This window comes from Asterias amurensis, chromosome 1 (genome assembly GCF_032118995.1).
Source record: "Asterias amurensis chromosome 1, ASM3211899v1".
Classification (NCBI taxonomy): domain Eukaryota; kingdom Metazoa; phylum Echinodermata; class Asteroidea; order Forcipulatida; family Asteriidae; genus Asterias; species Asterias amurensis.
This window is the reverse complement of record NC_092648.1, coordinates 15452550-15478585: the sequence shown is the minus strand read 5'-3', so window position 1 is coordinate 15478585 and position 26036 is coordinate 15452550. Positions and strand designations below refer to the sequence as shown.

The 26036-nt window shown below is 38.2% G+C and overlaps 1 protein-coding gene across 1 annotated transcript; it reads left to right on the top strand.

The window, feature by feature from the left end:
• The first annotated feature begins 1671 nt into the window (after positions 1-1671).
• Positions 1672-25271, top strand: LOC139947196 (uncharacterized). Its single transcript, XM_071945066.1, has 4 exons — positions 1672-2582; positions 13162-13338; positions 21366-21503; positions 22069-25271. The coding sequence occupies exons 1-4, from the start codon at positions 2453-2455 to the stop codon at positions 22278-22280; spliced, it is 657 nt and encodes a 218-aa protein (XP_071801167.1). The 5' UTR covers positions 1672-2452; the 3' UTR covers positions 22281-25271.
• Positions 25272-26036: the final 765 nt, after the last annotated feature.

Sequence of the window (26036 nt, the reverse complement as noted above, 5' to 3'; positions counted from 1 at the left end):
GAAAGGGGAACAGTTGACCTTCAAAGGAACTAAACCGGAATTTAATGAACATTTTTTTAAAGCTATATCATTATACCAAAATATGAGATTGAGGCGGAAGACTCAGTTTTTAAGGAAGCGTGTTGTCGCCACTCGTATACAAACAAAATAACTTTCGTGTCGTATGTACGTACAACTAAACATCACACGATAAGTCCTTACACGATAAGTTTGGAATATTTATACTTTTAGTTTATTGAGTACGTACACGTTAACTTATCGTGTACGTACACAATGAAAAAGATATTTATTTTATTCAAAGGGGCGTCAAAATCGTACTTTTTGGAAACGGTTTTACATTTTTCCGGTGTGTAAAATCATGATTCATTCCACATGAGCTTCCACAATGAGATCCCTTCAATCTTCATTGGTTTTTTTGGTTTGGATGAAGCAATGACCGTAGAATACCATGGACCGCAGCGCGCATGGCGAACAAATTAAAACAACCACAATACCTATTGGCCTATGCCTATTTTAATGCAAATGCCTATTTTAATATCCCCAGTGTGGGTTAATAATGTTCTTATCTTATCTTATCTTATCCAATGACTCAGTTTTCAAAAGTTTTCAAAACCCAAATATAAACATGAAGCCAAGAGGGGATGCACAACACGGATCTACTCCGTTGTTATTTCGATGTTTTTCATTACTGTCAAGATTTATTCATTCATGTACTTCCTGTATCACATCATTACTTTTCGCTCTGAGTCAAAGTGAACATGATTATTGAAAACAACCCCAAGGTTGAATCATACGTATCACCAAACGCTTTGTAGGTATCACATTATGAGGCCACCCAACTTGTACGAAATGACGATACCATTACAGTTTTTGGTCAAACCATGTGGTCTAAGAAAAAGAGGAAGGAAAATAACCAAGTAACCTTTGTTTACAAATAGAGTGACCTTGGTCGTTCCAGAGCATTTCCCGACAGGCGAGAATACTATACATTGGTCAGGGAATTATTGTGTAATAATTTCCACATTATTTCACGAGGTATTATACACAAGTTTTGAGATGTGCCCTCTTATCATATCGTTAATAAAATCAGACAGTGGAATCCAAATAAGATGTTATGTTTTTTGTTCGCTTGACTCTGTACAAATCGAAGTCCAGCTCTATGGCTGTTTTTGTAAAAGTGATCAGATGACCTAAAATTTACCCATAGGACAAACCATGGAGGTAGAAATCTCCATAAGACTGTCTAACAAACTATGATGTATCTTTGAGTGCCCATAATGTTCACCGAGTAGCGGCGTACCAGGCCTATTTGTTTGAATCATCGACTGGCCCCTGTCATTTAAAATAACAGCGGAAAAAGTGTATCGCATGAAATGTCCTTCTTTGTTTTCAGAAAAGTATCCGATCATGCACTAAACATGGATTAAAAATCCGGTTGTCTCTTGGCCATGATGTTGATGTGGTTTAGTGGGAGCGTCAACCAAGAGTCGAGTATGACACATCACACAAGTTGAACTTTGTTTCAGCAGCATGGAACGTGTAGATGATGTTACCAATGTCCAGCCTTGTTGGACCTATTTCTCGAAAGACACTGTCATCCTTTTCTGTGCATCTTGTGTACGTGACGATTTGATTGATAATCACCAGACAGACAACATCATAATGATAACATCATCGAGTGTAACAAGGCGGTTGCACGAACTGCACGGGTTAAATTGAAGATAGTTCCAAATTAATATCGCGATAATTTATAAGGGCATTATGATTATGCTCATTCATGCTGATTGACCCATCGTGGAGGGATACACTCGTGTACGGGTGCCGTCGGTACACGAGAAATCTCGGGGTATATTCCTGGAAGTGACACCCTCATCACACACCTTGTTCCGTGTCACAACAAACTAAGCTAGTTTTAAACACTCATGTTTGGCTATAAAATGAGAGAGAACCGAGTTGATTTGTGTTCAACGACTCATCAAAATCATCGCAGGTCTATGCGATTTTGCAGGTGAATGCATTGAGGTCAACGCGGAAGTTCTCACACAGTACACACTACTCTTCGCCCATCAACGGCCGCCACTCTTGATTGCTGCGCACACACGGGGCAGGGAATCAGCTGTAACAGGCCAACAACACAGTGACTTCATGTATTAATTTTTCTTCAATCTACCCTTCAATACATCAGGACAAAACTCCTGCACGAGTTAGAGTTGGAAAAAGCTTTGTGTGTTATAATATTAGCCGTTTGGAAGAAATAGTTACAGTGTGTTTTGGACAACAAACCAGGAACCTCAACATCAGAATGGGAAGATACCATGATTCTGCGACCTGCTGATTTTACTCCCGTACGAGATAAGGAAGTGGACTACAAAAACATCTAAACCCGGACTAAAGAGGATTTTGCTTTATTCCGCTATTCGTTTTGGGAAAGGGGGAACATACAACTTTCACCATGGGTGCCAAATCGACCAAGATGGGCCACGTCATGGGCAAACTGTCTGACTTTTTACATGTGGACTGTCGGTTTTCTATCAGTGGGGATAGAGAGTCGCGGATACTGATCCTGGGTTTGGACGCTGCCGGTAAGTGTTTTTTAAGATACCTCACGTTAAGGGGTCTTCTTGTTTGAGAACATCACACAGCTGGCTTAGGAATGTGTTTTAGAAATCCTGGGAACGGCCTTGAGTTATTCCTGGCCACACAAAAAATGCGCTATATGCCGAGAACATGAAGCTATGCAGTCTATGATGGGATTGTATGTTAAATACCACAGTCTGGTTATTATCCCATGGTGACATAATGCGTTAGATTATTCAAAATTTCCCCAAATTAAAGAAAATATCTAAAACAAAACATTTTTTAGAATAAATAATGTATCATATTTATTGGAACATCTCAGATCATTACCTAGTTTTGGTTTAATCCAAATCAGACTTCAGAAATCTCGACGACACTCTAAGTGTAACACGGTTGCAGGGCTTTTATCGTTCCGTTGAATTTTGCATACATGTGCACGATGCCTGTTTGAGGTTCGCTTTGAATTTGGAAATCCATTTACCTACTTGTCGTCAACCGATATTCAATAAACCATACAGCCCTACCATACGATTTTTAAGAAAGGAGAATAATAGCGGGCATTTAAACAAAGAATACCAAAATATGAACATGAATTGAAAGATACAGGATGCAATACTTGCTAAACTTTACATTTTCATTACGCAAGAGACAGCAGAGAAACTTAATAATAAAGTGCGAATAATATTGCCCTTGAATGTTATTCTAAGCACGGAGTGCAGTTGTCCAATGCCGTGTCATTCCAGACAGTGCAGTTTTGACATGACTGTACCATGGAGGAAGACTGGAGCTATCCATGACTGCAAAGGCTTGGATAACATCAGCCACCGACTCGATATGATATATATTGAATTGTTTGATGATTTGTTTCCCTTATGCACATTGGCACCGATAGTCTGATCTTGCTTTACACATGCAGTTGGCCTACTATTACCAGATGATATCACTGGGTTCAAATGAAGAGCTTCCTCGACTTGTTTTGCAGTTTGTTATTTGATCGGTCAGAGTACTTGGAACTGAGCTCGAGGTTTATATTGTCGGATATTGCTCTGGTGGTATTTCCTTTTTCTCGTCTTTTAACAAGCACTTCCCGAACCTCCATACAGTTTTACAGCTAAAGCTCATGTTGTGTTAACTGTCAACTGGTTTGTTTGTTTAATTATGCCTTAATCTTATCTGTACTGAGATTGTAACCCACGTACATGTACATTTGTTTTTCGTCCACTCGAATTTAATTAAAGGTTTACAAGCACGAGCGGTCTATCTACATGTGCATGTTTAGGTCTATATGCACGTCTACAACAGTACATTACTACTGGTTTCCTTACCACAAAAAAGGTTGCATGAGAAACAGGATATCAGCAATGCTGTCTTAAGGTCGAGTTATGAGAGACATGCCAGGGGTTGCTTTTTAGAAGTTAAACCTATCAAGCATCCTGCCGTATACAGCTCTAATGAAACAAAACGATTGTCAAGAAGGCTGTTTGAATTACAAGTACTAAAAACAATAACAACATGACCAAACAACAATAGCACCATTTCATTACACAGAATACTTTAGTTTTGTAGATGGCTCTGTTACGCAATATACTGATATCCATCTCAACTTGTGGTGCATATTCTCAATCAACGCAACTGTAATGCAATATTCCAGTAGAGACCCCAAAACAAAACAACAGAACGCAGCATGATTTATCTTACACCCCGATCTTTCCAAAAGTACGCAAACAGATGTAATGGTTACAATTACACAACAAAATATTGAATAAGATCCGAGGAGGGTTACTGAATAGAAAGTACATCACGTCACCTTGAATCTAAAACCTTTTTTTTTGCTACCATGATGTTTTTTTGGTTTAATTTGAAAATAATAAGCAGGAAGTAATAGTATACGTCTGTCAATTTCTGTGAATCATGACACAGGGGAAATTGTGGATGTGCTGTTTGGAGACATCGTTTATAATGCATTTTGTAGGGTATATTCCTTATGCATTGACGTCATCAAACCGCCATCTTAAAGGTAAACTGATAATGAAACAATGGAATATCCATGCGAGGGCGCCCTGTTCAAATGACCTCATGTGCATATATTATATTGTTGTGATTTCTAAGCCATTGGCAAGAATCATACCTCCTGAAAATGTGGATCCTAGAGTTTGAAACTTATTTGTCAGCAGTGACTCTCACCCCTATTTTAAGAACTGCATGAAGACAAAATCGAAATGCTTAATAGGGGAAAATGAAAGATTCATCCCGAAAGTGAAATACATTTTAATTTAAAACAACATAATTAAAAAGCCTTTACACTACCAAAAGATAATACTTGTATGGCAGTGAACCGAGTTTATTTATTAAAGGAACACGTTGCCTTGGATCGGACGAGTTGGTCAAAACAAAAGCGTTTGTAACCGTTTTTTATAAAATGCATATGGTTGGAAAGATGTTTTAAAAGTAGAATACAATGATCCACACAAGTTTGCCTCCAAATTGCGTGGTTTTCCTTCTACTGTGCGAACTAACATGGTCGGCCATTTATGGGAGTCAAAATTTTGACCCCCATAAATGGCCGACGTGTTAGTCGACAAGGTAAAAGGAAAACCACGCAATTTCGAGGCATGTTTGTGTGGATCATTGTATTCTACTTTTACAACATCTTTCTACCCATATGCATTTTATAAAAAACGGTTACAAACGCTTTTCAAAGACCAACTCGACCGATCCAAGGCAACGTGTTCCTTTAATCAGAGCTTTTGAAGAGACTCATTTAAACGGCCATGTAAGCCGAGCACAGCCAGGTATAATGTGCATTGAAATATTATTTTGGCGTCCATTCTTCAATAGACCCTTATTATTGCTTTGAATTTCTTTCACAATAATACACTTATAACAAAAGCAACCCCAATGGCTCAGCTCATGTGGGGTTTGAGCTTGCCTTCAGCACAAAAGGAATATTAATACTCATTAGCTGGTAAGCTGTCAATTTCATGCAACCACAGTGAATTGTTGCGACATTCATTTTAATTGACGAGTTTGTATACAATTGTTGAAGGTTCGTCTGAGTTATTTGGCTGAGCTTTTGTGAGCCCATAATGACTAGCACAAGGTCAAGTGAGGACGGATATGACGAAATTTGATGGGATTGTGGCGAGAGAGAAGGGGTGGTAAATTGCCAATTATTGGACCCTGGTCACTTATTTTGAGTGGTCGGTAGTCCTATTTCATGTAAAGCTTTTTGCTGCTCCCTTTCAATTTTTTTTAACTCGATGTTTTGTAAGTATACTGAACACTCTTAGTATTTGTCAATGACCAGTCTTCTCACTTGGTGTATATCAACATATTTGCATAAAATAACAAACCTGTGAAAATTTGAGCTCATTGGTCGTCGAAGTTGCGAGATAACTATGAAAGAAAAAATACCCTTGTCACACGAAGCTGTATGCTTTCAGATGCTTGATTTCGAGACCTCAAATTCTAAATCTGAGGTCTCCAAATCAAATTCGTGGAAAGTTACTTCTTTCTCAAAACCACTGTAATTCAGACGCAGCTGTCTCTCACAATGTTTTATACTATCAACCTCTCCATTACTCGTTCCCAGTAAGGTTTTATGCTAATAATTATTTTGAATATTTAGCAATAGTGTCCACTGCCTTTGAACAGGGTTAGAGGCGTATGTATTCCTTTTGTACTCTCACTCATGAATGTGTAAAGAAGGCTACATAAACGCCACGGGTCGTCAAGATAAAGCAACAGATTTTAGTCGCCATGATTTTACTGGGTTCTCCCCATTAGAGCTCTATGGTTCTCCCCCACACCTCTCATGTCATTTTCCGTATCGTTTGATTTGAAGCATGGTTGACGGCAACAAAGTCAACACTATGCAAATGAATCAATACTGAAAGAGGGTTTATTTGTATGTAGTCTATATTTTGTGAATATGGGTCATTGGGTGAACATTTTTTCATTGCATAAAAGTTGAAAAATAGTGAAGTTCATTGTCGAACCGCACCCTTTTTTTTATTGGTGTTGAACCATAAGCCCTGAATTACCATTGCTGTGTACCTAAATAGTGAAATGCACTGTCGAACTAAGGAGCACATTGCTCCATGGTCGAACACATGCATAAAGGTTTTTGTATTCATGAAAAGATGGTTGCTAAACACATTTTGAACGAAATGAATTGTGCGCAATAATGTTGATCTCCCATCACTACAAATAGCCATTGTATAGAAAGCCAAATATCGCAACATAATTAACATAAACTTTCATTATTCATCGAATTTCCAAATCCATTCATATAGCTTTGCTGCGGTGTCACTTAATTACCAAGCCTGTGCCGATTTGGAACTAGAAGGAAATGTTATTTCAGTTTCTTTATTATGGATTCACATTTTGCGGAGTGGAGATTTAGAAAGGCTGTAAGCCGATAGCTTCGTTGCATTACAATCAGCAGTAGGCCTTTGGGAACTGAAAGGCAAAGTATCGAACTGGTTAATGATAATGTCAAACATGCTTGCGCTTACAGAATAGTTCCAATCTGAAAGCTCACTTCTTATAAACTTCATACCAGTCTAGGTCCCTAGTTAGTATTTCCCCCTACAGTTATGTCTTTTTAATGGTGCAGTCATCAAACCAATGGTACAAAGATGCTGGAAGAAAAATAGTCAGGTCCTTTTTTGGCATATTGAAAATCATTAGCCATGATCGATTGATATGGTTGACATAGGGTACAAGACAAAGATGGTGGCAAAGAAAATAGTTGGTCAGAGCAGAGTCGAAAAATGAACGTTGCTTATTTCGCTTATTTTGATCACAGCGATTGAAATAGACACGCGAGATCGAATCCCTGCAAAACAAAAAACATGTGTTCACGCAACGTGACCTCCTGTATTGATGAAACTCTCACTGCTTGGTTTGAGATGGCGTGATTAAAACAAAAAAGTAAGATTTTATTCATCCTTCTGAAGAAAAAAAAACGCTGACTTATTATCTCTTTAAGTGCAATGTTCAGAAAAGCAGTTTTGTTTTCTGAATTACAACTGCTGCACGTTATATGATGTTTGGAAACAGATGTGTGGCACTCGTCAATCGACAATATAGCATTATAATACGACTGCTTTAGCGTGAACCAACGCATGTCCACCCACGAAATGAATGCTAAAACACGCCTGTGTTGGTGGATGATAAGGGACGGTTTGTTGGATATTGTGTTTTAAATTTAAGCCAACATCTTTAGCATTTTCTACACAACAAATTTACCGCAATCCAATAGTGCACATGTCCACCCTCAGAATGGCTGATGGCCTGGAGCGTTGGTGTGATGGTAACTCAATGGTATTATTTTGAAAATAAAATTCGAAATGAAATGCAACTCGGCCCGTCCATGTATGGTATTACAGCATTACAATTTATGTTTCAAACTGTGAATAATTAGTTTTCGGAAGGAACACCACGCGCCGGTTTTCCAATCAGCACGCCGGAGAAACAACCATTCTCATGACGTCATCATTTCGACAAAACTTTGGGGTCACATTACAATATTTTCAAAGAAAGCGCTTAACACGAGTTTGAGAAACTCCTTATTCATATCCTTTACGGTTTCAGACATGTTAAGATTCATTTAAATTGCCTGGGGATAGACAAATCAAATAAAACAACTTCAAAAATGTCTGCCAATGAATTTAGACAGAAATATTTCTTACTATAAGAGTATGACCTATTACATCTCTGTCCTTACTCTAGGGTTATATCAACCTCGTAAGCTTACATATCAACTTTGTTTTTAGACAATCACAATATCTGTTTTATTACTTCTTTAATTCAATGGGCTATTGCATAACAGCTGGATGGCAGCCATCATAAGAGCGTATACATAATCTGGATGAGGAACCGCCATTTATGATATTAATATTCAATCGACATGTGGGATATGATAATGTATCCTTATGCAAGGGTAAAAAGAAACTTGCGTTTGAAAGAATAATCATATACATGACAACAAACACGGGTTCTAAAGTATGTAGGCCTACTCCTATTTCCAGAAAATCCTGTCCCATGAAAAATAACCCGGGAAAGATCCGTTTCAAAAAGTACACATGCATTTCAAAAAGTTTGTTTGTATGGTATGTTGGGACTAGTCCATTTTTGACGATCAATGGCCTCATTGGAGCCAACAACCAATATGACAATAGGAGCATCGATGCCAAAAACCAGGAGGCAACCTCTTGAAGTGTGATGAAGTGGGAAGTGCTGCAATATAATGCAATAACACTAAGACTATTATCTGTGGCGGCCTTCTTGATCATATCACACGGAAACCAACATAGAAGGGAAGATAACCCCTGTTATGGTGTCATGAAGGGTCACATGAGTGTTAAAACGGGTGAGCAAAACAGAGATTTGCTTTTCCATTCCCTCAAATTTGAAAGTATGAATTGAAAGTTTGAAGCTCAACTGAACATAGGCCTCTTTTGTGTGTAAAAGTGAAGCCAATGTTTAAGAGTTTATATTCAGCACATTTTAAAATCTTGCGCAAGAAACACAAAGGTCCGGGTACCAGGTCATGTACAGCTTGTCTCCCAACTATTTTTTTTTTAATGTTACTTCAAAGCATTTTTTTGGCGTAGCATATCAACTTCTTCGGTTATATTTTCAGCCACAAGCGACTATAGATTCGGGCCGTGGTCGTTTAGGCGCACTTCTTGAAATTAATAATTTAGTTACAATCTAAGTGTGCTTGACACTGTTATTCAAGTCCCCAACAGCACATGCAAAATTGTGACACCATTAGCATACCTTCCCCATACTTGTTTTAATCCTTACGCCAGACCTTTAACATTACATGGATTCAGGCCATGGTCGTTGGCACACTTCTTGAAATTAATAATAGTTTCTAATCTTGAGTGTGCCCTGACACTGTTATTCAAGTCCCCCACAACACAGTGTGTGTGTATATGAAAAACTGTGACATCATTAGCATACGTTCCCATACTTGTTTTTAATAATCCGTAACGCCAGGCCTTTAACATTATATGGATTCAGGCCATGGTCGTAGGCACACTTCTTGAAATTAATAATAGTTTCTAATCTAAGTGTGCCCCGAAACTGTTATTCAAGTCCCCAACAACACAGCGTATGTGTAGATGAAAAACTGTGACATCATTAACGTATGTTGCTGAATTGTTCTTAATCCGTATGCCAGGCCTTTAACATGATATGGATTCAGGCCATGGTCGTAGGCCCGCTTCTTGAAATTAATAATTTAAATAATAGTAGTTTCTAATCTGAGTGTGATTGACATTGTTATTCAAGTCCCCAACAACACAGCGTGTGTGTACATGCAAAACTGTGACATCATTAGCATACGTTCCCAATATTTTTGTTCAATAATCCTCATATGCCAGTCCTTTAATATTAAGACGGCGGGTTGGAATCTCCCGAGACCGGGGGAAAGGGAGACGGATCGGCCCCGAGGATTCCAATCCCGTTCATGACTCATCCATCTCATAACATGGATGATGATCATACCAGTCCAGTCGACAGACACTCCAAGCACAAATCTATATTATTATGAAGATCCCTTTGTGCCAAGGCACCCCCAGCTACAGAGTCCTAATTTACAGACACAAAACCCATATTTTAAGCCCCCGGAGTGAAATGCAGTGATGTACTTTTTTGAGGGGGTGTTTCCAGGATCCATAATCCTGTTGAAGTAATCAGATCATTTCTGGTTATACTAAATCCTGGATGGATATGGCTGATGTTTTTCGGTGTGAACTAAAATGAGTTCACAAAATCCATTTTAGCTTTAAATTATTTATGCCACCTTTATAAATTATATTTGCAGGAAGTAAGTGCCATGTAGTAAGATCGAATGAAGATGTAGTCTTATTTTCTTGTTATAGGGAAATGACCCTCTGTATTTCTTCGTTATATTTCTGTTTCTTTGTAAATAATTATTTTACTACCGTCTTTAGAACATTGTTTATTTTGTAAAGACAAATCATTTGTTTTGTGTTTCACAACACACAATAAACCTTCGATGAATTTTCCATTGCAATATCATTTACATAAAAACATACAGTTCTGCACATAAGCACACTCAAATTAAGGTATTATAATTTTAGAGTTATTCTGCACCATTGCATTATGCCCTGACATCCCTGGAAACCTGGTGCAGTCTGTCCACCAAAAATAACCACACAAAAGTCTACTGATAAACTATAGGGTTCTTTACCATTCCAAATCCAATAAAAAGGGAAAGACGTTTGTTGCATGGTTTCTTGGGAGCCGAGGCTGCTAGACAAATCTTCCTGGTATACCCTAATTCTATTTATAGTTTAGTGAATTGTAATCCTAATGGCACGGAGACATTGCTCCATGCACAGGGGAATCTCAACGATTCAAGCGCGAGTTCCGTCAAAATCATCTCTAGGGTCCGGCTTGTCATTAGTAGTCTGGGTGCAATACGTTGTTATTCACCATCACTCAATCCCCGCACGGGACATAGGTTTAACGCCTCAACAAGAACGTCTTGCACCAAGACTAGACAAGTGAATATAATCACACTCATCGTTAAGCTTGTATATAAGTCCACTGTGAAAACATTGGCTTAAAACAACATACACATCATGGCACAAATCGGCACGTGCGGTATGATTAATTACCACCGACCCATTTAGCACTTAATTTATCTTGGTCTAATTGAAATTCAGTTTGATTTTATTGGGGCACGGTGATGGGGCAGTGAAAGCACCCATGCTGTCATGCATTTTGTAAGAGGGGCAAGTCACCCATGGGGGACGTGAATAATGCGTATCACTCTGCTGAGATTGATTGAGGGCAGAGAGGAATGGATGGGTTTAGGACCGATGATCGATCCCTGTGGAACGCTGCTGTGTATATTCGTGAAGGAAGATGCCCTATAATTATGGTATCTTTTAGCAGCGGGTTTGAAAACGGGATGAACTTATTCTCAATAGGGTGTATAGAAATCATCAGCATAGAGTTGTGTGCTTTTTTGTGGACAAAAATCAGTTATTGATTCGAGTGGTTATAATATAATATGCACATTTTTAGAATGGAATTTTGCTTCTGTTAAAAAAGAGACGTTTCCTCGTGTGTGAAATTCACGTAAAAAAGTTCGACCTTTTTAAAGTCTTTCGGATATGCCATGGAATAGAAATCATCAGCATAGAGTTGTGTGCTTTTTAGTGGACAAAAATCAGTTGTTGATTCGAGTGGTAATAATATAATATACAAATTTTTAGAATGGAATTTTGCTTCTGTTAAAAAGAGAAGTTTCCTCGTGTGAGGAATTCACGGAACAAAGTTCGACCTTTTCAAAGACTTTCGGATATGCCATGACAAGGAGTAGCAACGGATCCAACAAAATCATGAGACAGAATAATCTAAGATATTTTCAAAGGATTCAGGAATTCCTGATGTAAACTTCAGCTTTTCAAAATGGTCTTCGAATGGGTTATTTATGACTTGGTCTGTTCCACTCATTTGAACATTATAAACCCCCACCGGATAGTTTACACTCTTAATAGCGACCTCGTGCTCGTTAAAAGTTGCTTTCTCGAGTGTTTGAAAATGAGTGTGGAAACTGTGTATAATATCTGAATCATAAGAAAAGTAAATAACTTTCCTTTAATCCTTTCCTGTTATTTTCTTTGACCCTGTGCGGTGTGTCATGTTTTCAGTATAATGTAAATTTGTATTATCACGAAATTGGTGCACAGACTGATATATCCTCAGATAGTTTAAATTCTTCAAGAATTCCTCGACTTGAGGGGCTGTATGTATATCATGGAGGTTTCCTTCCTCCATGGTAGACCTCAGTGAGTAACTAACCAGACTATTTATGTATGATGGCAGGGACAACCTCATGTTGACCATGTCAAGAATGTTGGGAGTTTAACCTAAAAAAAATACCACATCAATTTCTGTATTTCTAAATGCAAGAAATGTTTGTATTTCTTTTAATAATAGGTCATACTATCACCGGACGTCAATTGCTGGTGAAGATTAAGTTAACTATCATCAACCAACAAATCTTAATATTTCAGTAAAATAACTAGCCCGCATGAATTATGTTTAATACGTGATTTAAGACAGTGGACACTATTGGTAATTGTCAAAGACCATGCAGTCTTCTCACTTGGGGTATCTCATCATATACATAAAATAACAAACCTGTGAAAATTTTAGCTCAATCGGTCGTCGAAGTTGCGAGATAATAATGAAAGAAAAAACACCCTTGTCACACGGAGTTGTGTGCTTTCAGATGCTTGATTTCGAGACCTCAAGTTCTAAATCTGAGGTCTCGAAATCAAATTCGTGGAAGATTACTGTCGATTTTGTCTAGCTAGAAGTCTTTTATTATTTTAGTGAGAAAGTACCTCTTTCTCCAAAACTAGTCCACTTCAGAGGGAGCCGTTTCTCACAATGTTTTATACTATCAACCTCTCTCTATTACTCGTTATCAATAACGGTTTCGTGCTGATAATTATTTGAGTAATTACCAATAGTGTCCACTGGCTTTAAGCATACCTCTGAAAGTGGATTTCATTTTTTTTTCTGCAGGTAAAACCACCATTTTATACCGGGTGAAACTTGGCGAGGCAGTCACGACAATACCCACAATCGGCTTCAACGTAGAAACAGTCACTCCCGTACCCAATGTCACCCTATGCGTGTGGGACGTGGGCGGTCAGCAGAAAGTCAGAGCACTATGGCAACACTATTTCTGCGAAACTCACGGTAAGGGTGTTTTCTTTTGAAAAAGTGATTATTCACACTTTATTTTCGAAAGGCATGATACATTGGTAATTGTCAAAGACCAGTATCCTCACTTGGTGTGCCCCTCTGAAAAGTCATTTTGGGGGGCTCAATTTGTCTCCAGCTCTCCAATTCTCTTTACCAAGTAATTTATTATGGCTGCTTGTGTTTGGAGTAATTATCAAAGGTGTAACCTCCCTTTCAATATAAATTCATAACACAATTCTGAGACAAATTTCCTCATGATATCTGAAGGGGGTACTGAACCACGTCCCTCGATGAGTCCCTGAACGGTTCACTGGTTGTGAATAATTCTCGTCCTCAGGGCAGACCAAACCAATCACCGTGAAAAACAGAAATTAATATCTACACCGTGAGGTGAACTAATTTAGTAATTTGGTCATGGGGTTAATTATGCATAACCTTTATGCATTTATTGAATCTGTTCAGAACTTTTAGAGTTTGATCAGGAATCAAGGTAGTCGACACTTGGTCAAAGAAGAGCTTGTCAGTTGTGGTACACTTAGCGTATCCGTCAACGGTTTAAAAAAGACAGCGGGTTGTGTTCTTGGTGAGAAAAACAATGGAAAGGAGAGATGAGTTTTAATATATCATTCAAATCATTCCAAATTTAGCAGAAGATGTTACTGTCTGAAATACTGCCATGGGATGGGGAAATCACATTTAGTTATTCAGCTCAATTTGAATATAGAACATTTTTCGTTTTGAATTTGATTGAATGTCTCAGGTTTTTGTGTTAATTGAAGAAAACAATTTTTTTTTTCTTCTTCAATTTTCCGGAATAATTTTATGCTGCAGCTCCCCCTTTAAAATCTGCCATTTGCCTCAAACCTCGCTTGAACTACACGGATGACGTTGCCAGCAAGTGAAGAAATATGTTGGCCTCACCGACATTTTCTATAAATTCTTTGGTTTTCAATTTGTGATGGGATGGGTGGTTTATAGGCAATGGGTGGGATGTGGCTTTTTCACCGCATGGCGAAGACATTTCCATGGCCCTTATACCAGTTAATTGTCAGACAGGTGATGTCCATGAGGTTGGTGACAGAGGAGGGTTTGTGTCTTGACTTCATGCAGTCAAGATTACTAGTGTTATGCATAATTATCAGCTCTATGAAATGTTTTGCACTGGTTACCACCTTGTCCGTTGTATACAGGGTTCACAACCTTGTGGTGTGCTAATGTCACCAGAGAGACATAATTAATAGGGTGTGGGTATCATAGCCATTCTTACCACGTCACTCACCCTATTTCTTAAGTGCATCCTTTTTGACAAGATGCAGGAAACGTTTTTTATCCTCAGTTGGCGCGTGTCAGCGTGACTCAGCAAGGGCAAATTTGCGCTCCAATTTCCTGATCAAAGCAATTATTTGTGTAAATCAAGAACGAGAAGAATTTGAACGAAAATTATCTGGGAAATCGGGACGTGGTTGAGGGTATAGTGCAAAGGGGGCGTTGCTGTGGAAATCAAGATCCCGTATATAGAGATTTCGAACTCTCGGTCAGTGACGGTCGTTCTGACACTAAACACTTCCACGGCTCTTTGGCAATAATATTAGTGTCAAATAATTGACGTCAAATATTGGGTTAATGTTGTGAAAGAAATGCAGTTTGATACGGGATCATCTGCATGAATAACCGGTCTTTAACGGAGACACACAAATAGCATAAAGAATACCGTTTATATGTTGTCACATGGATCTTAATTTACGGCGTATCTGATGTAAACTGTTAACACAGTAATAATGTGGATGCACTGCAATTTACCCTTTTTAACTGCGCTTTTCAGAATGTACGGCATGTGCAATGATTGTTTTAAAGTGATTAAGGAAGAAAATGACCCTTAAAGGCGCTGTATCACGTTTGGTAATTGTCAAAGACCAGTGTTCTCATCCCATCATAAGCATAAAATAACAAGCCTGTGAAAATTTGGGCTCACTGGTCATCGAAGTTGCGAGAAATTGATAAACGAAAAAAACACCCTTGTTGGACGATTTTGTCTAGCTAGAAGTCTTTTATTATTTTAGTGAGAAAGTACCTCTTTCTCAAAAACTACGTTACTTTAGAGGGAGCCGTTTCTCACAATGTTTTATACTATCAACATTGATCGCGAACAAGTCATTTTTTAAAATAATATTTGTTTTGAGTAACTACCAAACGCGTACATTCCCTTTAACATTCCTTTGCTGTAAAAACATCGTCAGCAGAATCAAAGCCCTTGCACAAACAGGAGCAGTGACATAATTCTTTGCAATACTTCCTTTTGCAGCATTGCGTTGTTGAAGTACGTCAATGGTCTGTATTATGTTTTATATATATGGGCATCTGTTTTATTTTGAAACAGGAACACTCTCTTATTGTTAGCCCCCTACTAAGTGTGAGTTAAAGATCTTTCAGCGGTATTATGCCTACTTGGAATAAGTGGGAGGGAAATTCGATTAATTGTAGGACTGCATTTTATTTTTCTTCAATTTCACAGTTTCTAATTTATATTGAACGTTCACCAGTAGGAACCACGGCCCGTTTGCAAACCGTGTATGTGTTGTTCAGCTTGTTATGCCACACGAACCCGAATCAGTGATGTTTGTCTGTTGACGAAAGAATGAAATCTAGGGGCGGCAACAATGGTCATCGAAGAGGATATAGATTAATTAATTAATTTAAAACAAATATTTTAACGGGAAAGCCGCTTAATCTCGAAAGTCAACTGACGCTCCCACCTCCACATAATTATCAGACATTATGCCATAAAAACGGTTCAGAACGGTTTCTGTGCGGTTCTCTATTGAGTCGGTTGTATTATTATGGTAAAGACTGCGGGGTCATTGACCTCATTTGACACTGCCCCCTTTTCTGGGCCAAGTTAAAGGAACACGTTGCCTTGGATCGGACGAGTTGGTCAAAACAAAAGCGTTTGTAACCGTTTTTTATAAAATGCATATGGTTGGAAAGATGTTTTAAAAGTAGAATACAATGATCTACACAAGTTTGCCTCGAAATTGCGTGGTTTTCCTTCTACTGTGCGAACTGACATGGTCGGCCATTTATGGGGGTCAACATTTTGACCCCCATAAATGGCCGACGTGTTAGTCGACGAGGTAAAAGGAAAATCATGCAATTTTGAGGCATGTTTGTGTGGATCATTATATTCTACTTTTACAACATCTTTCTACCCATATGCATTTTATAAAAAACGGTTACAAACGCTCTTCAAAGACCAACTCGACCGATCCAAGGCAACGTGTTCCTTTAACTCGAGAACGAATGTGACACATCCAGACTGTCTTCTAAATAGTTGTTGCTTGAAATAAATTATGAATAACTGTATATAACTGTATAGTAAGTCCATCAATTTCTACTAGCACACCAACACATATGAGTTTGTAACATCGGTGCAAATCTATAGTCCCAGCTTGTGTTTCCTTCAAAGTTCATTAACTTTTAAAGTGGGGGGCTTTTTGAGATATTACCGAATAGGCGTACAGACCACATTTGATTTCCAATCGCACAGGCCTCGAATGTTTCATTTAATTTTCAAGTGTAATTGCAACATCGGCAGTCTGGGAACTAGACATGTTGTTTTTGTTTTCTCATGATCATAAAACAATCGTAGCTATCACTTCATGGGTTCCGAATAGAGTACACGACCATAGTTTTTTGTATGGAATTAAAGGACTGTTGGGGGGGGGGGGGGGGGGGGTTCGAACGTCCACTTGTAACTCTTGGGCGTTATAATCTCCCACATAGGGAGACACAGTCATAGAGAGATAGGAACCTAGACAGGGTCCCAGTTTCTGGTTGCATTTGCAATCAACGTGTCACTTCACGTCAGGCAGCCGTCGTGTTAACCTCAAAATAGTGCACCGTGAACATGGAGGGTCAGACGGTAGTCATGTGAAGAGCGATGACCTTAAATATCCCCTTACTATCTTATGCGGCTTATGCACGGGAAATACGATAGGAAGTCTGATGGACTTGGGGGAAACATCTCGAAGAATCACGACTGAAAGTTTGCGTATCGTACTCTCTCAAAAGGTCAACACTCCAAGTTTTGTTGTACAATGAACAATACTTATTGGAGCAAATTTAACTAAACAAGGTTATGTTTTGTGCATTGGTACTATCTTATATAGCACGCGGAACACGAAAGGAAGCCTGAAGTAGTTAGGGGGAAAAATCAACGAATCACAACCGAAAGTTTGCGTATTGTAGGCCTACACTCTCAAAGGTCAACACTTCAAGTTTTGTTATAGAAAATCAACAATGAAAGGTTGAAAGATAAAAATTACAACAAACTGTAGGCATAAGTTATATAAGAGGATATGTTTTGTGTTGGGTTTCACTATTCTGCACATGTCCTTGCCCCCATTTTACTGCAAGGATCTCGCTAAATCAAAGGAGCATTCAAGCCAGTTTTCATTTTTTTTTTACTTGTTTGAAATTATCACTAAGGCCATTGTCTTCAAATAAATTTGAACAACATCTGGAGGCGGGATTAGTTTTTGTTTGTTTGCGATTTGCTTGAATGGTTGTTTTCTCAATGCACCTTTTTAACTCATCGGATTGTGGTACACCACTTCTTGTTTAATTGTTCAAACAACAAACGACATTTTTGTCAGTGTCATAAGTTATATTAAATGAATTTCAGCAGAAAAACACCAAAGCTGTATGAAGTATGATATAAAATAGTTCACAGCTCAGTAATCATGTAAAAACAACATGTGACTAACACTATAGTCTGCTTGCATGTGTATTACTTCATCATTATATTTCAGTATTTCACTGAAATGAATCTGCTGACCATGAAAACACAATGGATAGTTTGTCATGTTGTTTATTTTAGACTGCGTTCAAAAACAACCACCACTGGTTATACCCGACGCTGGTTTGTGCATTTCTGTTGAATACACGATCAGTTGTTGTTTTTGTAAACAGGGATGAAACTTCCATAAACAATAACTTCCAAGTTAGATCTACATGAGGTCTAGCTTATAAAGGCGGGAAAAGCACATTGGATTATTGCATTATTCTGCTTGAGTGCGAGGGATGAAAACAGAAACTGAAAGAGTAACTGGGTGTGCAATTTGGAACTAAATTAATTTGTTATGGACGAGGGAATATTGAAAAATAAAACATCTCAAATCCCATATGGCAACCAACACTGTTACTCCTTATGGTGTGGTTGCAGTCGTGAGGTTATGACCCGCCAATTGATTCGAAGTTTCCCACAACTTGATTCCCACGGCATGGAGGTCAATACCGGACGCCACAATGTGGCTCGTGTGCTAATACCCGGTGACTTTATGACGAGTCTAATCAATATCATGAGCCAGTGCTATTAGTATTATTGCAGCCGAACCTGTTTCAATCGGTCTTTCTAAAACGTTGATTAATTTGGTCACCGTGGTTCAAAATCTGTGTCTTTAATAACAGGATCATGTCAGCAATTTTGTGTGATTTTGAGCTGAGTCCGTTCTCAAACTATAGGTAAAGACAGCAAATACACTCAACGACATAAAAACAGTTTTTAAATGTATTTGATTCAGAATTACTCAGATTGTCATCAGTGGTGTGACTCAACATTTGTTCTTCCTCAAAAATACCACAACATCTCATGCTTAATCTGGTTCCCATTTCCAATGCGTTATATCATTATAATGGCAAACAAACACACACAAACACAGGTAATGGAATAGAGTGCAAGCGTTAATCATTCATTCCACACGATACTTAGATATCCAAGTTTGCTTATGATTTTTAATGAAAAGACATATAGGCATACATGGTGAAAGCAATGGCGATGGATAGGCATGTACAATGAAAGACTCATGGACTGCATACAGCTCAAAGTACATTTCGGTTTCGTAAAACGTCAGTCCCCCGTATAGCTTCTGTTATCTCCTGAGAAAACATACTCAATTTATATTTAGTTAATATTTACTATCGAATGCTATGAAGAAAAAGAAACAGTTCAAAGTATAGATTCTGAAGAAACGAAAGCAAAACAACACCAAATGCGTCAGTGAAGATATACAATGGTCATGTCCCGTGGAAATGAAAACAACAATGACGTGTACATTATTTCGAAAGCTTTGGGTGAAATGGTGTTAATAATAATAATAATAATAATAATAATAATAATAATAATAATAATAGTACTGTTGAATTGGTATCTGAAAGGATAAGCCTGCACGAAAACGTCTAATCGTAACCCACTGGTTGTCAATGAAACACCCATGCATTATTTGCACATCAACCGTCGACCTGATTATGGGGTTGTTTTGGGTCAGCAACTGTAATGTTCGAAAGCTTTGGGTACATGTTGTTAATGATCTTTGAACTTTTCTATTGGTATCTGAAAGGTATAATATTGAATAAGCCTGCACAGAAACGTGTATATAATCGCAACCCGTAGTTCGAAAACACCTATACATATTAACACATCACCCATCGGCCTGAGGTATAATAATGTTTTTTTTTTAAGGGTGTGCCCTTTAAAAATGTCCACTATTATAGTGCCGATAGAGTAATTACACGGTATCGTTTAAATGACATTATTTTGAAAGCTTTTGGTAAAATTTTGTCAAGTAGGCCCTACATGATCTTTGAACTTGTCTATTATTGTCTGAAAGGTATATAAGCCTGCACAGAAACGTAATCGCTACCCGTAGTCCGGAAACACCCATGCATATTAAATTACACATCACCAATCGGCCTGTTGGGTTGTTTTTTGGGTCAGCAAAAAAAAATGTCCATTCACCCTATATAAAATTTTACAACATGCCCAAATAAAGAGCAGTATTGCACGGTATTGATAAACTAGCAAATAAAAATAATAAAAGCAAAAGGAGTTTCGATTCAACCGGTCCCACACCGCCACAGGCATTGTGATTATATAGCCAGTTCTATTGTGTGCTTTCTACTCCCTTAACAATACCCAACCATGAATTCAAGTATATAATCCGACTATATAAGATGCACTTGTGACTTTTCTCTCTTTGAAGTTCAACTATTTTGAGGTTTAGCGCGGCCTGTTGTGGAATGTCCCGCCATAAGAGCCATGCTGTTTTACTGTTCAATTGTGTTGGGTGTAGTTCCTGGAGTTGTTGTAACAGTTGTGGCATTGGGACAGCCATGCGCTCTTGATGAAAGATGACCGTAAGCCATGCATGTGTAATGTAGGCTTTTTAGCGAAGAAATTTAATGTGACATTTCCATAATTCAAAACAGGAATATTGATTTAAAAAAAAAAACTTATTTGGTACGGAGATTTGGGTTATACTTATAGGCCTATATGTGTGAGCTTACAATGGATAAACATGGTCCAATCATTTTGGCAAAAAAAAAAAAAAAAAAAAGTAGATACCCGAAACAAAACAAGATGCGTTCGTGCACATTCGTGGACAACTTTGTCCGGTATTTTTCTGTAAGGCACTAATACAAAAAAGGAAACAGCTGAACAGGCATGACCGTTAATCACCGAGGACCCGGGGTTTCACGGTTGATATGAGGGGAAATCGGCTCGACTGTCGTTAACTTGTAATGGTTTTACAAGATGGCATCTACTCTCATACCAAAGTACCAACTTGAGCCCATAAATTAAGAAAATTGTAAATTATTCTGCCCTAATCCTCACATTCACCCCTTGAGTGAAAAGCATAGCATGCGATGCCATAATCCAAAGGAAAGTATAATCTATGTTTTGTTTATACATATAACAGCTGAGTTTCTTCTCTTCACTCAGTTTAAAACTATTGTGACAAGCAGTCTCTTTACTTTCACCCGGCGATTGTCAAATTAGCCACAGCAAAGCCTGCCATTTTGTAAACCATGTAATCCCCTTTTGTATAACTAACTCAAATATAAGTTACTTCAGTTATATTTTCAAATCTGTAACAATAAACAGACTGCACAATTCATTCATCTATTTATTTGACTAACTGCAAATAACGGGTGTTTCTCCTTCGTTTATGTCCTTTTGCACACAGGCCTTATATTCGTGGTGGACAGTGCCGATAGAGGGCGCTTGTGGGAGGCGAGAGATGAGCTGTTTCGAGTGGTGTCGAATCCTAACATGACTAAAGGAATTCCAGTTCTTGTCTTAGCGAATAAGCAAGATTTACCAGGTAAGCAGAGTACTATGTTTTACTATGAAATAAGTGTTAGGTGGTTCGAAAACATTCTTGAAAATCCGTTGAAAAAATGAGTAATTTTCCACAAGAACAGATCCCGCTACCTAAAGAAGGCCACCAACTCTCTATATTTTTACACCATTGGCCTTTTTTGCCCAAAAGTAAAAAATGTTATAATGTCACAAACAAAAACAAACATTACACCTATAATGTTGTCTCTGGCGTTGTTACACACAATGATATTCACAATTTTTTTTTATAAATCCTTAGTTTTCAAAGATTGTCATTACAATCTTGGTTTGTTTCTGTTTGTTGCAAAAGTGTTAGACATGAGTCACTCATAATTTCACAGGTTGGCCTCTCTAGCTGTAACTCACTATCTCCCCAAAAGAATGAGAAAACTGATATGTGAATAAATTGTCTTCTTGGAGGTAGGACTGGTTGCCCGTAAATTGCCTTGTGTGACATGATCAATGTCAAATGAACATTCATTTACATCTTCAACTTTATACTCTCAATAAACCAAGCACACGTTTCTCTCTGTGTCAACCCCCAACAGGAGCATACAATGCAGCACGCATCTCAGAAGTGATGGACCTTCAGAGTCTCTCGGACAATCATCCGTGGATGGTAATAGAAACCCAGGCCAGCACGGGAGAGGGTCTCCAAGAAGCCTTTAAAACCATGGCTAGAATGGTCAAACAATTCCATAAAGACTCCAGTAAAGCAGAGCTTGGAAACTCCAAATCGGGAGATGCAACAGAGGTCTAACTTCATTGCTTTGGAAACTATTATTTTGACGCTGAAAAATACTGATTATACGTCGACCAAAGGCGAAAAGTGCTCTTGTTTGCTGGTGCTATGCGGAGTTCTGAAAGAGCAGCTCCGCATTCGTGTTTGTTTGGACGAATCAGCGTGAAGATTGGCAATGCAGCAGCCAATCAAATACCCAGATATTGAACGCGTGTTCACTGGTACATCGCGGTACATCATGCTGTTAGCCTGAGATAGTCTTGGCTCAAGACTCTTCTGGCGGTACTTGATGGATGAATATGGATAGAAACAATGGATAGTCACTGATGGATTTATTGACTGGTGAACACTGAGTGGGTTTATATTCATACGCCTATTATCCGCAGCAATAAATGTGACGTCAGATTTTGTTCGTAACCAATGGCTGCATGTGTAACCATAAAACGACTTCAAGTAAAACATGTAAATAAAAATGGACGCTGAAAAGGAACGTTTTGTTTCTTTAGTGATTGATTTTTCAAAACAAAAATGCAAACCTGGACTGAAAATTTGCCTTCCCCAATATTTTCGAGGGATTTTTTGCATTTGGTTTATACAATATTATGTAAGATATCATACCCTGTAAGTATCTACAGGATTAACTGTTAGACAAAATATTCTGTTTTGTTATTTATAGAAAAATGGTTTAAAAGTTTGTTGTTAAAAAAATGTGCTCAGATGTTTTATGAAAATTAGTGATATGATGTGTTTTATTGGATTCATTTATCTCATGCAGTATGTGGAGATACTAATTTTAGATGTTTTTAAAAAAATTTATTCTCCATGTTTTTGAAGCTTTCACTTTCATTAATAACGTCTAGTACAGTTGTGCAGGGTTTTGTTTGTATAAATGTAATTCGTTTTGATAAGTAAACTATGATGTACTCCTCTGTATCTCTGCCTTGTGTTATATGATAGCTTCTATCTTGTTGGGCGGGGCAAATTCATTGAGGGGAAAAAATGGTGTTACTTTGGGAAATCAGAGTGATTATTTTACCGTTATCTTGTGAGGGGCGCAAAGGCCAATACTTTTGCGGCATCCGAGGCAATATGGCCACCGTGGCCTTTATGAAAAATACAGGCCTTATACGAATGTCGCCGGAATCGGAGATACAACTCCGTTCCATCTATACTCCCCAACTTAGTGATGTGCTTTCTCTGCGAAATACCTATGTACTTTCTCTCTTGACATGTAGAGATGTTACTAAAGATCTGCATGTTTTTGCTTCTGATCTTTTTTTTATAAAATGATCACGGTAATTATATACTAAAAGTAAAGTATAACGTTTCAGAAGATAAAACCCCAAACCATGTTGTTATGAAACTGAAAGTTTTACAGAAACACTGTCTAATAGACCACAATCATCTGTACAATATTAAGACATATTTTTATTAGTGTGTTCATCTAAGTCTTACTATCGTCTTCTTTAAAATATATTTACTTTTCAAACTGTAAAACTGAACCAATTCAACAGCGTGGTTAAGAAAATCGGGATACGAGACACGGAACATGTGAAACAAGCTAATTACTTTAAAAGTATAGCTCTGTAAAATTGTGTATGCCTACTGTCTTTTATGCTGCTCGAGAGGCCCAACGAGTTATTCAAATTAAAATAAGTGTAAACCATTAATTGGAGACGCGTACATTGACTTAAAAAAATAAAACACCAAAAACATCATAGCATAATCTGCAAAGTCAACGGCTATGCACATTCATTACATGAAGGTCGACTTGTCTTCCATATCTTCATTTTAATGTTGGGCAATGAATTAACAAGAAAGGCTGAATGCTTAAACTGATGTTAAAATCATGGTGCTATGATAGTGTTCCACTTGCCCTTTAATTCGCCCTGTGTTATTATCAAATTAATGTAATCATGATTGCTGTCAATGCAATTCACTACATCACCTTTGAGTTCATTAAGGCAGCATCTCAAGTGGTGCTACGACACAGCGTCCTGCAGTGATTGCCTGTCGACAGGCACTGAGTATCCGTTTACAATCACACAGTGTCAGCTGCACCAATTCTCAATGTAATTATCAGATAATGAAAACTCAATTGGGATTCTAGGGCAACATTATATCATCTGTTAAAAATTAAGTAATGATACAAGAAACCTCGTCTCTATTATTGCCCATTTATAGGCAGCCATTTTGGATTAGTATAGGCTTTCAGCATGGATTCAAAATGGACGGCTGTTCGTGGTGCTGATGGTGAGGTTTGGAAACGGCTGTGTACACACTGGTGTGTAACGTTCAGGATAGGCCGGAACCAGCCTATTCTGATCTTGACAGGCCGAGCTATTAAAAATGTGAAACTAAATTTTGGAGAGGGTTTCAAGTTATAGTGATTGGGGATAACCGCTTGTTTGCTTCGCTAATCAGGCATGTCTATACATATAGCCTACGCGAAATATAATTAAGTCGGTTACTTCAATATTTTGCTCAGCAGAAAACCGAGACTGAGGGTCAATGACGAGCATAGCTGGTGTTTTTCACGTAAAGCCAAGCAACTTCATTTGATGAATAGCTTGATGAATTCAATTGTCAAATAAATCAAAAACCAGGTTTTCTGTGGACACGATCTATAGGCATAACTGCCTTCATCGTGCAATTTGGATGGCCTCTATTATGTGTTGTGTATGCAATAAAATATCCACTGTGTGTAAAGCATTATGCTGAATCAAATGCAAATCTGCTATGAACGTTTTCTAAATCTAAAAGAATATTTTGTTATTTTGTCTTGTATTATAGAGATGGTCAAAGATCACAGCTTCGAATTATTTACACATAATAATTATCATTTCCCTTTCTTTCAATGGTTGCCATTTGCCAAGGTTATAAAATGTACCAAAAACATTTTTTATGTGACCATACAACGAACTGTTCCCTGTTCCAGATTGGTCTTGCATTATTTTGTGATGACTCTATGAATAATAAAGACAATCAAAGATGCTGTTATCATCATGACTGAAATTCGTGGCATGTGAAAAATGAATGGTCTGTGTTGTTGTCGTAGGTCTTGTGATTTATGGTCTATTAACCGCAACTCGGAATGGTATTAATCTAAATTGTGTCACGTGTCACATACCTCACTAGACACTTTTTGATTCACCATCCATGTATTTATGTTTTTATATCAAAAGAACTTCCCTGATCCTTGCGTTACAGTCATGATATCGGGTTGAGATTGGCAAGGAAACAATTTAATCGTGATATAAAATGTTATCAAAGTTTGGCCTCATAAACTTGATACCAGTAGGCCTACAAAGTTCCCTGATTAAGAACTGTCCGGTAACAAGTTATTTCGATTTGCGAAAGGGAAATAATTTCTTTGCGAACGATCGGAACGTGCACCTAAAAATCCCCAAGACGCCATCCTTGGGGCAAATTTGGGTTTTGGCGCGTTTTGGCTTTGAGTTGCGTCCATAGATATAGAATTAAATAACTAGATCGGCCGCGCGTACATACGCGCCATTGCCTGTGTAGGAAAAAAATGTTGTTCGCCATGGACGCGGTAAAAAATTCACGTTCGAAAGGCGACGCGCGAAAATGAACACGGGAGATAGGCCTTTGACGCGCTAAATGTCACGTGCTGACGGCACAAAGTCACGTGCTGACGGCAACTCACAGAAAATGTACACGGGAGATAGGCAATGGCAGCCCCCATGCCAGAATCCGCGTATGTACGCGCGGCCGATCTAGTTATTCTATTTTATATCTATGGTTGCGTCG

What these genes read in the sequence shown, in the direction of transcription:
- LOC139947196 (XM_071945066.1), top strand. Translation starts at nt 2,453, where the DNA reads ATGGGTGCCAAATCGACCAAGATGGGCCACGTCATGGGCAAACTGTCT. An exon ending in CCTGGGTTTGGACGCTGCCG is followed by an intron (nt 2,583 to 13,161) that starts GTAAGTGTTTTT and finishes TTTTTTCTGCAG; the next exon opens with GTAAAACCACCATTTTATAC. An exon ending in GAATAAGCAAGATTTACCAG is followed by an intron (nt 21,504 to 22,068) that starts GTAAGCAGAGTA and finishes AACCCCCAACAG; the next exon opens with GAGCATACAATGCAGCACGC.